This window comes from Rhincodon typus, chromosome 21, assembly GCF_021869965.1.
Source record: "Rhincodon typus isolate 14 chromosome 21, sRhiTyp1.1, whole genome shotgun sequence".
Taxonomy (NCBI): domain Eukaryota; kingdom Metazoa; phylum Chordata; class Chondrichthyes; order Orectolobiformes; family Rhincodontidae; genus Rhincodon; species Rhincodon typus.
Window position 1 is genome coordinate 40,937,212 of NC_063352.1, and position 12,457 is coordinate 40,949,668.

Genomic DNA, 12,457 nt, shown 5'->3' on the forward strand with positions numbered 1-12,457 from the left:
AATGACAGCTAGTGTAATGTAAATTCATTTAATTAATAAATCTGCAATCAAGAATTATGGAAGGAAATCTGCCATCTATACCTGGGCTGGCCTACATGTAACTCCAGACCAACTGCAGTATGGTTGACTCTTCACTACCCTCAAATGGCCCAGCAAGTTATTTAATTCAAGGGCAATTAGGAATGTGCAACAACAAAACCAAACGCTGCAAAAATTAGCCATTTAAATACATCTTGCACAAATCACAAGACGTGTTTAAATTTGAATGGAGTGATATGTCTCCTTCCTCCAGTCAACTACTTAGCAGGGTACTGATTTAAGCTTGGACATATTCCTGTGAATAAACATGTTTCCAACCCTTACTGACTAATGACTGAACTTTAAAACAAAAAAGTGCAGCACCAGACTGAAGTTGAAACAAATATATTTTATGTTGCAAAGTGGTTCAGGAAGGTGTGAGGCATCTGGTGATGAATTGCACGTAGCATCTGAAGCTGACATATAGTGAGCAGCGTGTCAGTTTTGTTTTTATTGGTTTAGTTCCAGTTGCATGAGTAGTTAGGGAGCATAAAATTCCTAAACATTTTGAAGCAGAAGATGACACAAGTATTTAGTGAGAGAGCACAGCCAAATCACTCTTTCGAGTTGCATACAGATGGTCCCCTGTACTGAAAATATTTCTGAAGAAGAACAGAAAATCAAATTGATAATTCAAAAACCACACTGCAAAAATCCTCGACCTTCTGGGGCAAGACATGAATTTTTTAAAAAAAAAGTATTGTTGATCAGGTGCTTTAACTGCAGTTTTGTGACCTGTCATGATTATAGAAATCCTTCATGAAAACTTATCATCCTTAATTTTGCCACCACATTGGAAGCAGAAGCTAAAACGGGTACTCCTTCATCCGAGTTAGAGAAAGAAAGCCTGTACATTTGGCACCAACCACAGCAGCTTGTGGAACCTCAAAATAAATTTATTCCAACCTCTATCCACCATTGAAGTTAAAAGATCATTCTTCAGCAATCTGAGCAGCACTTTTATAACATTGTCAATCACTCTGCAGATATTGAATGTCTGTAACTTTTGGCTTGGACCCAATGTCAGTACATCCTAATAGGCACCCTTTTAATCTTCAGCCTTCCAACTTCCATTGAGCAGGCATCAAATTTAAGGCTGGAAGAGTAGTTAACTGTGCAACATTTAGGAAAGTTGCAATGCAAGTCCTGGCAACTATTTGAGGTGCTAGGTGCTAGTATTTTGTTTGAATTTTATATTCTTCGCAGATCAGTAATGCAAAAGATCCTAACTGAGAGGAACATGTCTGCAATGCAGGATTTAATTTACAAAATTATAAATGCATGTTAATACGTACCTTATTTAGGTGATTTCGGGCGGAAGCAAATTTGTTACAAGTCTATACAAAATAAACAGAAGTAGACAATTCCCGAGACTGTTCCATTATTCAGTCAGATTATTGCATTCTCTCAACAGCATTCTATCACTTAACCAATTTAAAATTCAAAGTTGGTTCTCATTTTCACACTGTGACTGTCGTTCAAAACAATAGGTACCCTCAGCCTGGTGTAATCCTGATCAATTATCCTGTAGCAGTGACAATTTATTCTTCAGGATACACTCTTTCCGTACAAATTTAATTACCACTTCAAGTATTTTCTTGTGCAGTGCATTTTCCCAATTGCCTTTCACAATTATATTATTATTTAGACAATAGGAAAGGCTTCTAAAAAAGAAGTCAAGCAGTTTGATTCATATCCGTTTTCACTTTTTCCTTTCCGACCTCTGCCACCTCATGAGTAATTGATGCCATCCTGATTTGGATTAACACCAACATCTATTGTCACTTGGTTAGTCTCACCAAAGGATTTATGAAAAGGAATATGTCTTTCTCTCCAACCAGTTCTTGTTACGGACTTCCCACGTATAATAAAAAAAAAAATGCAGATCCCACTCCTATGTGCCTCCAAGGACCGTGCTATGCTTACCACGGCAGTCTGCATGTAGAACTGGACAAGACAGTAGGAAAAATTCAGAATGAGCTCTGGGGCCAACCTGGAAATTATGTGGATCCATAGGTAACAAATGAGCAGATAATAAGGATTGAGTGTATCTTGAGTGACTAAATGTTCTGATAATTTTATCCTCCAGGTGAGTGGAATACACAGTATCATCTGCATAGAAACAGACTATTTTCTCTAACCAGATTTTGCTAGTATTTATGCTCCAATTCAGCCACCTCCTATCGTATCTAAATCTGTCAGCATAACCCTCTATTTTGTTCTCCGTCACGTGCTTGTCTGTCTTATCCTTAAATGCAAATCAGTGTTATTTGTTTCAACCACTCCTTATTGTAAAGTGCCACATTCTTGCCACACTTTGGTTAAGGAGTTATTAATAATTCCAAATCTATTGTGATTTGTACTGTTTCAACATACCAGTCTCCCATTTCCAAGGGAATGAAACTGAATCTGTCTGGCTGCAGCACTCAAGGCCTGATTGCAATCTGCTGCACCCATGTCCACATATCACTGGGCTGCTGTGACAGTAATGCCCCCTCAGTACTGTTGCCCAGAAATGAACTGATTCCAATTACAATAGCAATGGTTCCAAAACAAATGGATTTTTGTTTTGTTTCCTTTTCCTCTCTCCCTCAGCAAACACTTTGACGTGTTGGTTGTGGAGTTGAGTGCTGGAAAGGAAAGTTGGAGGGACAAGTATCAGCCTTTCATACCATTAATCTGCTGGAGCTCAGCATTAATTTGATTGTTGCATGTTCATTTTTATCTTTTGTCCTAACATTGGTATGTGTGTCACCAGTGAACATGTTACATGTTTTTAGTTAATAATTTTGAGGTGATTTTTGCATCTGATGATTACAGATATAAAGGAAAGGTAATTAAAATGCTAGGCTTTAGAGATTGGCAGAACATACCAAGAAATGGCAGTTCAAGGGAGGTTTCTTGTTTTTTTTTAAAACATAGTTGGAAAAGAAGAGAGTGATCTATAAAATAACAGGTGGGCTTTCTTAATTGAGCAACTAGAGAAATGACATTTGCAGTGCTTGCAAGAGCAAAGGCATGCTAGAAAGATGTTTTTGTTTGCTGAATTAGAGCTAAATTTGTTTAAAAGCATTTAATAAATCCTGAAAAGTCATACAACCTATTTACATTATCACATCAAAAAAATTATAAATGAGAAATAATTAATGAGGGTCAATCTAAGAGCATCCCAGAGCATGCTACTTCACTGTGGAAATGTGGGGAACTTAGGAAAGTCCTCTGTCAGTTTTTCTGTACGTTTGCTAAGAGAGTTAGTTGCCTTTTGGTATTTGTGATTTGCAGATGACAGTTAGATACACCTGTGTTGTAAGTAGACTAAATACTTAAGTCAGGCAGGTGAATCTTCATCTCAGTTTGAATTTTTGAAGGAACAGGATCCTGAAGATTGCCTGGTTTGAAATAAGCATAAGAATCTACTGTGGTCCTTTCAAGGCTTTGTGGCCAAAAAAAGTAGCAAGCAGAGCTTGAAAAGTAAGATTAATACATCTATAGTTAAGGGATGGAAACGAAAGGATTTCCTCTGATTACTGGAGTTGAGAAGAATTCTCCTGAATACTGTGACCATAATTATGTGCAATCACTGCAAAAGTAAATAACTTAAAGATTGATGTCTTTTATAAGAAAACTCTTGGGGAAAGTAAACCCAAGTACAAGTACATAAATAGTTGTACTTAAACCATATTGATACTTAATAGAGCTTTGAACTAACTGCACAGAGACCCGTGTCCCGTCACCAAGTCAGCCTTTACTTACTTTTGCACAGTACACTGCAGCCAGCTCGGAGGCAGTCCCCTGAACCAAGGAGATTGTAATCTCCTGGTTATATTGGTCAGCCGTTGGTTTCCTGTTTGGCTCAGGTTAATAACCCCAATGTAAGACCTTAGTCAATGAGGTCCACCTGGTTCCAATCACCACAACCTGTTTTGTTTGATTCTTGTCTATACCATGAAATATTTTAAGTGAAGTCTTGTGGTGTATTTATATCAGTTAAAGTGAAGTGTTTGGATTTCTCTAAAAATATTATTGGCCTCTAACAAGATTGTTGTTTAATAATAGAAGGTTCTAGTTGAATTATTGAGGGATTGATTTTGGCATTGGGGTCTTTATTCTGCCCCTTCTCATGTTGCCAAATTGTAATGGTGACTGCACTTAAAGTACATAATTGGCTATAAAGGACTTAAGGTGCTGCAATGCACTGTATGAATGCTAGCATGTTTTTCTAGCTATCTGTCTCTTTCTTTTGATCCACCTTAATTTCGAGCTTCACACAAGCCTCGTGATGGGTTTATAAGCTGAGCCATTTAGGTGAGAATGGAATGGGGTATGATATGATGCTTCTGAGGATTTCATTGATTCCTAACTCTGACAGGCAGGTAGTAGCCACTAGGAATGTTACTTTTAACAAAGTATGTGACAACAGCAGAGAAAACAGAATGTCTGCCAACAGACCGTTGAAATCTTCTGACCTTATCTGGTTTAATTACAAGGTGCTTGTACCAATTAATCCATCACAGACTGCTACAATAATTTTGAATGTGTTGTGACTATCTCAATACTGCCACCATCAATAATGCCTTCAATTTTCTGGCAGGAAGATGACGAGAGACTCATCCGGGAGATTCAAAGTGAAGCTGAAAATGAACAAAAGAAAAGGATTGGAGGTGAGTTATATAGAAATTACGGCACCAAAACATGTCACTTGGCCCAACTCCTGTTGGCGTTGCTGCTTCACACAAGCAGCCTACCACACTTCACCCTATCTGCATAACCTTTGTATAATTTTTTTTCCTTGTGCTGGGTGTTTTGGGTTGTAATTATTTTTGGTTCAATTTGAATTTGTAGCGACAGAACAAGAGTGACAGTTTCATGGATAATTGAATGGTATAAAGTTACCTCACATAGGCGGCACGGTGGCTCAGTGGTTAGCGCTTGATTCCAGCCTCGAGTGACTGTCTGTGTGGAGTTTGCACCTTCTCCCTGTGTCTGCGTGGGTTTCTGCCGGGTGATCCGGTTCCCTCCCACAGTCCAAGGATGTGCAGATTAGGTCAATTGCCCATGCTAATTTGCCCAAAGTGTTCAGGGATGTGTAGGTTAGATGTGTTAGCAATGGGAAGTACAGGGTTGCAGGGAAGGGGTAGGGGAATGTTTTTGGGTGGGATGCTCTTTGGAGGGTCAGTGTGTGCTTGTTGGGCCGAATGGCCTGTTTCCACACTGTAGGAACTGTATGACTCTATTTGTGTATCTCTTCTCGAGCCAGTCTTTGTCGGGTTGTCTGACTTCTGAGAAGCACAAATAGGTTTGATTCCTCACAAAAGTACCTAAACGGATGTCACCGGTTTTGCTGACAAAATTGCCAGATTGTGACTAAATTAAACACCAAGCCCTTACCCAAAGTTTAGGCAGAATTTAACTTTTCCATCAACTTGCATTTCAACTAAATTCTTTTCAACAATCAGTTAGTATTCAGTGAATTTACAGAAGTTATAGTGCAAAGGAATGTGCTGTCATTCAATTTTAAATAATCTGAAGCAGAAGTACACTACTTTAAATGTTGAATCTGTGGTAAATAAGCTTATTTTGCACCATCACGTCAGTTGTACTAACAGTGCTAGCAAGCCCGCCACGTCAACTAATGAATACAATAAATTGTAAGATGCTCTAACAATCAAAAACTACTTTCTGCAAATCCAAATTTAACTGTTTCAGCCTTTGTAGTTCACAATACCAGTTATTTGAGAGATTGTGGGTTTTGTCCTATCTTTTACTTTGTTGGATGATGGATATTAATACTCGTTTCAAGGAGCATGCTATCTCAAAATACTGCCCCACTGTGATGTGTTTTATTTGAATGACTGTTGTATAGAAATTATTTTTGATTTTGCTTTCATTGTTGAAAGGATAGAACTTTGTAAGATCAGTATACAATGACTTTCTGATCTTTATGGTGATTGAAGATAATTACACATTAGACGATCCTTGAAGGAAGTCAAGGAAAATCAGGATAGTACCCCAACAGCACGAGATATGATCCAAAGTTTCTATTGCAGAATTAAGAGTGTTGATAATTTGTCCAACACCATGTGAAGGAATTGGTGCATTTATTTGCCCTAATCTCCAATTTGATTAAGCATTAAAGGTGAATTTTTGCCTGTGATGAATTTTTAAACCTTTTTTTAATGACCTGTGTAAGGACTAATTCCAGAATTATCTTGCCAGTAGAGACTATCAATTCAAAGTCATTGCGTTTTGGCATTCTGCTTTTCAGAAGAGAGGGCCAGGAGATTATTTGAGTCATTCCTTAATCATCTCAGAATTAATTCATTTATCTGAACATCCCGTATTTGGTTGAAAATTATCTGTTGTCTTACAGGAATTTTTTGCAGTTACACCAGCTGAAGTATGTGATGGTAGAAAGAAAATTGGGCAGCATTCTGAAGGGCCTCCTAGTCAACTATTAAAGGCTATATCCTCAACCTGAGATAATGCCTACTTCAGACTGTTTGAATACAGAGGGTGGGGGGACCAAGCACTGACAAGCTGGAGCTCTCTGTGATTGACTAGTCAGACTGATTGATTGATTAGTTTGATAGATTGATGAGTAGGAGTTTTATCTTGGCGTAACAGATGAGCAGGGTATATTTGTGTAACATAGTCACCGGCCAGTAATCTTTCCATGTTTAAATCTGCATTACCAAAGGAAAGTAAAGCTAGCAACTGGGCTTCTGTTTTAAAAAACCTTGTTTAGATGGAAAGTAATTTCCATTTTTTTAAATTTTTGCTGAGGGGTGTGGGGGAATTTACACTTGCTGTTCATCCGTGTACTGTGAGTTTGCTTCTAAGAGAACTAAGCAATTTAATGATTACAATCATATGTCTGAAAGTATTTCACTCATAAACTGTAAAGAAAACCTCTTAGAAATTTGAGCATATAATTTGAACTAGAGGCTCAGTGCAGTGCTGGGGAGAGTCATGCTGTTAGAAGCACTGTCTTTCAGATCAGACACTAATCCCCTCTCTAGCCCCTCAAATGGGCAATAAACATTCTTTGCTACAATTGTGAAAGAGTAGAATACGTCTCCTGTATCCAGGCCAATTTTGACCCCGTAATCAACACTTCAAAACACTGGTGATCTGACCACAACATTACAGCTAAGGGGAGCCTTGCTATGTGCAAATTGGCTTCCATGTATTATGCAATATAACAGTAAATGTACTTCAGAAATAATTAAACTCTCAGAATCCTGCAGTTCAGAAAGAAGCCATTCGACCTAACATGACTGTTCCAGCAGTTTGAAAGAGATACCCAATTACTCCCACTGCCTTTTTCTATCCCATGATCACTTCTCTGCAGTAAATGTCTTTGGGTATTTGTGCTCTTCAACTATTTATCCAATTGGTCTTTGAAAGATACTACTGAATCTACTTCCACCACCCTTTCAGGCAATTTAGTACAAGTCATCAGTGTTTAAAAATAATAACGTTGCCTCTGGTTCTTTTGCCAGTCACCTTCAATCTACTTTCTGTGGTTGATGATCCTTCCGGAAATGGAAGCGTTTACTCCATTAACCCATACATGATTTAGACTTCTGTGCCCTAAGGAGACAATCTCAGATTCTTCAGTCTCTGCACATAGTTCCAGGGATGAGGGCTTCAGCTATTCCAATATAAATTTTCTGCACCCACTGCAAGGATTTTACATCATTCTAAAGTGTGGTGCCCAGAATTGAACGGCTTTCACAAACTAAGACTAACTAGTGTTTCATAGCAACAAGGGAATGGTAGAGACAAACAAGAACTTTGTATCTGTCTTTACGCCGGAAGGCAATTAAGTTATCCCAAGAGTTGTTGAAAATCAACGGAACTTAAAACAATCAATATCACTGGTCAGACCCCACTTGGAGTACTGTGAGCAGATCTGGGCACCACAACCATTGGCCTTGAAAGGTGCACCATATAGTTTTACAAGAATGATACCTAGAATTTGGTGATTATATGGACAGATTATATTTTTTCTCTAGAATTTAAAAGACTAAGGGCAATCTGATCAAAGTCTTCAAAATATTAACAGGTAAAAACAGGAGAGATAAATAAACTATTTCCACTGCTTGGAGATTCAAGAACTACGGTGCACAGTCTGAAAATTAGGGATAGACCATTCAGAAGAGATGTTAGGAAACATTTCTACGTGCAAAATGTGGTTTGGAACTCTTTCACAAAAGACAGTTGATGTTAGGACAATTGTTAGTTTTAAATCTGAGATTTTTTTATTGAGCAAAGCTATTAAGGGATATGGACCAAAGGCAGGTCCATTTGCGGTTAGGCCCCAAAGCAGCCAAGATTTCATAAAACGACAGAACAGGTTCAAGGGGCCAAATGACCTATTGTTATTATTTTCCTAAAAGGTAAATGGGAAACTGCTAAAACTAAAAGCTGGTAAGTCCCACGACACTGATGGCCTGCATCCGAGGTCTTAAAAGTAGAGTCTAGAATGCAGAGATAATAACCGTATTGACCATGATCTTCAAAAATTCCTCAAATTATTAAAAAGTCCCAGGAAAATTGGAGAAATGCAAACTTAATGCTCACACTCCACAAAGGAGTGGGAACGAACACCATGAGGCAGCTAACCTGACGGAAGAAGGGTCTAGGCCCAAAACGTCAGCCTTCCTGTTCCTCTGATGCTGCTTGGCCAGCTGTGTTCATCCAGCTGTACACCTTGTTATGTCAGAAGGAAGTTGCTGGAATCCGTTATTAAGTATATTTAGAAAATCAGAATATAGTCCAGCAGAGTCAGCGTTCTTTTATGACAGAAAAATAATTTTTGACAAATGTGTTTGGGTTCACTAGCTTGATTACTGGAATTGAAGGAGTGAGTTGTCTTATGAAGATAGGTTGATCAGGTTGTGTGTATACTGTTTGGAGTTTAGAAGAATGAAGGGTGATCTTATTAAAAGATACTCAGATTGGCTAAATAATGGTAAATGCAGAGAGAATGTAGCCCCTTGTCAGGGAATCATGGAGCCCTTACAATATGGAAACAGGCCATTTGGCCCAGAGTCCACATTTGACCTTCCAAAGAGCATTCCACCCACCCAAACCCCCATGCCCTATCCTATCCCTGTAACCCTGCATTTCTCATGGCTCATACACCTAGCCTGCACATCCCTGGAGACTATGAGCAGCTTAGGATGGCCAATCCATCTAATCTCCTCATCTTTGGACTGTGGAGGAAACTGGAGCACCGGGGGGGGAAACCCATGCAGACACGTGGAGTATGTAAACTCCACACAGACAGTCGCCCCAGGGTGCAATTGAACCCAAGTCCCTGGCACAGTGAGGCAACAGTGCCAACACTGAACTGCTTGGGTGCACGGTTTCAGAGTAAAGGGTCTCTCATTCAGGACAGAGTTGAGAAATTTCCTGTCTGATTATTTAATTTGGAATTCTCTTCCCCAGAGAATAGGGGAGGCTGAGTCATTGAATAGATTCAAAACAGAGTTAGATATTTGATCTTCAAGTGAGTGAAGAGTTTTCAGGTGCAAACAGGAAAGTGAAGTTGAGGCCGTGATTGGATCAACTTTAATTTTATGGAAGTAGACTCAGGGGATCAAATGGCCTCCTCTTGTCCTAATTCTTTATGTTCTTGCATTGCCTCTCTTGTTCTTCCACCAAATGGCTCACTTCACATTTCTTGGTATTAAATTGCATTTGCCATATGTCTGCCATTCCACTCGTCTGTCTTACATCTTACCAACATCTGTTACTATTCTCCTTATTGTTTACTACATTTCCAACTTTTAAGCATCAAAAGGAGCAGAGTTCCTCATGCTGACCCCCTGGGAACACCACAGTATGCCTCCCGACTGTCGGAAAAATAATGGATTCCCCATTACTCCTTCTTTTCTGTCCCTTAACCAATGTTGTAACCATGCCAGTGTCATCCATGGGCTTTAATTTTGCTAATAGATCTATTAATGCCTTTTCAAAGTTTATATGTATATCAGTCATGCTACTCTCATCAAACTCTCTAATCCATCTGTGTCAGATGTTTTTTCAACTCTTAGTCTCCTCCAGTTAAGTATTTTTACTCCTACTTGTAAGTTGTCCTTTTCATAGTTATTCCAAACCTGGTGATGTGATCACTGAAACATAGTCCACTTGCACACTCCACCCTTTGACTAGATCTAGCACTGCTTCTGTTGCCATTAGGGTAGAAATGCACTGATGAAGAAAGATGTCTTGTATACATTTCAGAAATTCCTCCCTTTTTCCCATTATACTGTTGCTATCCTGTTCTGTGATAAGGTAATTGAAGTTCTCCATTCTCACTACTCTGAACTTTTTAGATCCTTCTAAAATTTACCTACAAGTGCTCCAAACTCTTAGAATTGGATGATCTAAAGTACGCAGCCAGTAGCAGAATTGCTTCTTCCTGTATTGTCTAATTTTGATTAAAGAGCCCCTGGTCCCTCAACTGCATCATTACTTTCCAACTCTGTTATAGTTTATTTGATTAATGTTACTACCTACCATTTTTTTCTTCCCTATCTTTCCTGAATATTGTATAGTCAAATAAAGTTCCTAAGCGTCTTGCTTGAGCCAGATCTCTTGTTGCACTACATCAGTCCCTTGTGGCCCTATATTCCTGCAACTCACCAACTTTATTCACCATGCTCCATGTATTTACATGTATGTAGTCCAAAATACATCTTGGCCTGCCTTGTATTTGTCCCCTTCTGAACCATTCCATTTCTGAACTGTTTTCTAGTGTTGTTCGCCTCTCTTAAACCTCATTGGTTCTTTCCTTTCATGTTTCATCCTGATTCTAATTCTCCTGCCAATTTTTTTTAAACCATTTCTCCACAGCATTAGCTAACTGCTCCACAAAAAACATATCCTTAGCTGACACTGGATGCCTTTCTACTGTGAACAAGCGCCTGCTAACCCAGTGTCCCAGCGGTCCAAAACCCTTCCTGCTTCATGTTCCTCCAACTGCCCCTGGCCTTATACAGTTATTCATATATTCACTAATGCATGAATAATGCAAAAATTATAATTTCAGAAGTCCTGCTTTTTTCAAGCTCCTGAAACTGACTGTGGTACTTTAAACCCATTCTCTCCCATGATATTGATTCCTATCTGAATGGCAACTCGTGGCTGTTCTTTTTCTCCCCACTTTTATTTTGTAACCTCTCAATCACTGCAAATTTTGGGAGATCCAGAGGGGTCATGAAATATCGCAAATGCACTCTCACTCTCTCTTCATTATGATGCAGGATCAATGTATTGTTTGTTTATCTCTGTAACAAGGTCAATTTCAGATTGCAGGGGATGTAAAGTTTATTTGAGGGATTCTGAAGCTGAAAAAATATCTAGCCTGAAAGCTCTAACTCTGACAGTGTATTCTCCTGCGAATGCCTGCTTTCTAATGGAGTAACAAATTTTCTGCTTTGGTCATACCTACTTTAGAGCAAGCTGTGAAAAGAATTGGGCCTCCTCCAGAGGATCCTCCTCCCAAGAATGCAAGAATTGAAGAAAGAGGTCAAGCAGTGCATCCTGGAGTGAATTTCAACCGCAATGACCTTCCTCGACCAGCGCCAATGATACCCGAATTTCCCCCTATCCCACCTGTGCCCCCTCATCTGCAGGTCCCCTTTCCACCGCCTCCCTATTTTCACTTCAACTTTGACGCTCTGCAGCATATTAATTTTGAGCACGAGTACCCAATGCACTTTGGCCCGCAGCCCTACCACCGGCGTCATCGCCACCACCATCACTATCACCATCGTCACCATCATCATCCTCCTGAGCCTCCACACCACCATCATCCGCCACACCATCATCGTGACGGTCCCCATGGACACCCAAATGTGCCGCCGGTTTACCAGCCACCACAGAACCATATGATGTTCAACTTTGTACCGGGACCAGAGCAGCGTAACCTTCGATGACCAGCATTGCCCCTGTAGACTTTCTTTTGAGCCAAAGAGACCTTTGGTGTTTGCTGTTTGCTGAATGTTTAAATGAAAGGCCACAGATAGATTTACTGTGTAAATACTGATCAAATAAACCATACTTTTTTTCTTGCAAAAGACAGATTTTTGTTCTGTTTTTCAGAAAAAGAACAAAATTTTACTTGGGTACGTATGAAGAATTAATAAAATGTTTGCTTTACAAACAGGAAGTCCTCAATTTGATTTCAAGGCCTGGTGTTTACTTCCAATTCACCAGTCAGAGTTTATTGGTCACGGTGCCGTGACTGGAAGTGGAATAACGCAGATCACACATCCATCTAGTGTCAGAAATCCAATGTGCTTGAAGGCGATCATTAAAAAAGAATGGTAGCGTAAGTGACAATGTTACTGCCTCGTAATCTAGA

General features: G+C 39.4%; 1 protein-coding gene across 1 annotated transcript in view; it reads left to right on the forward strand.

Annotated features, from left to right (window-relative positions):
- The window catches only part of rnf216 (ring finger protein 216), a 158,143-nt gene extending 145,973 nt beyond the window's left edge, over window positions 1–12,170 (forward strand). The window contains exons 13-14 of the mRNA XM_048609745.1: window positions 4,670–4,739; window positions 11,548–12,170. Coding sequence (XP_048465702.1) covers window positions 4,670–4,739; window positions 11,548–12,029 — 552 coding nt within the window. The 3' untranslated portion in view covers window positions 12,030–12,170. The remainder of the gene's footprint in view (window positions 1–4,669; window positions 4,740–11,547) is intronic.
- The last annotated feature ends 287 nt before the right edge of the window (window positions 12,171–12,457 follow it).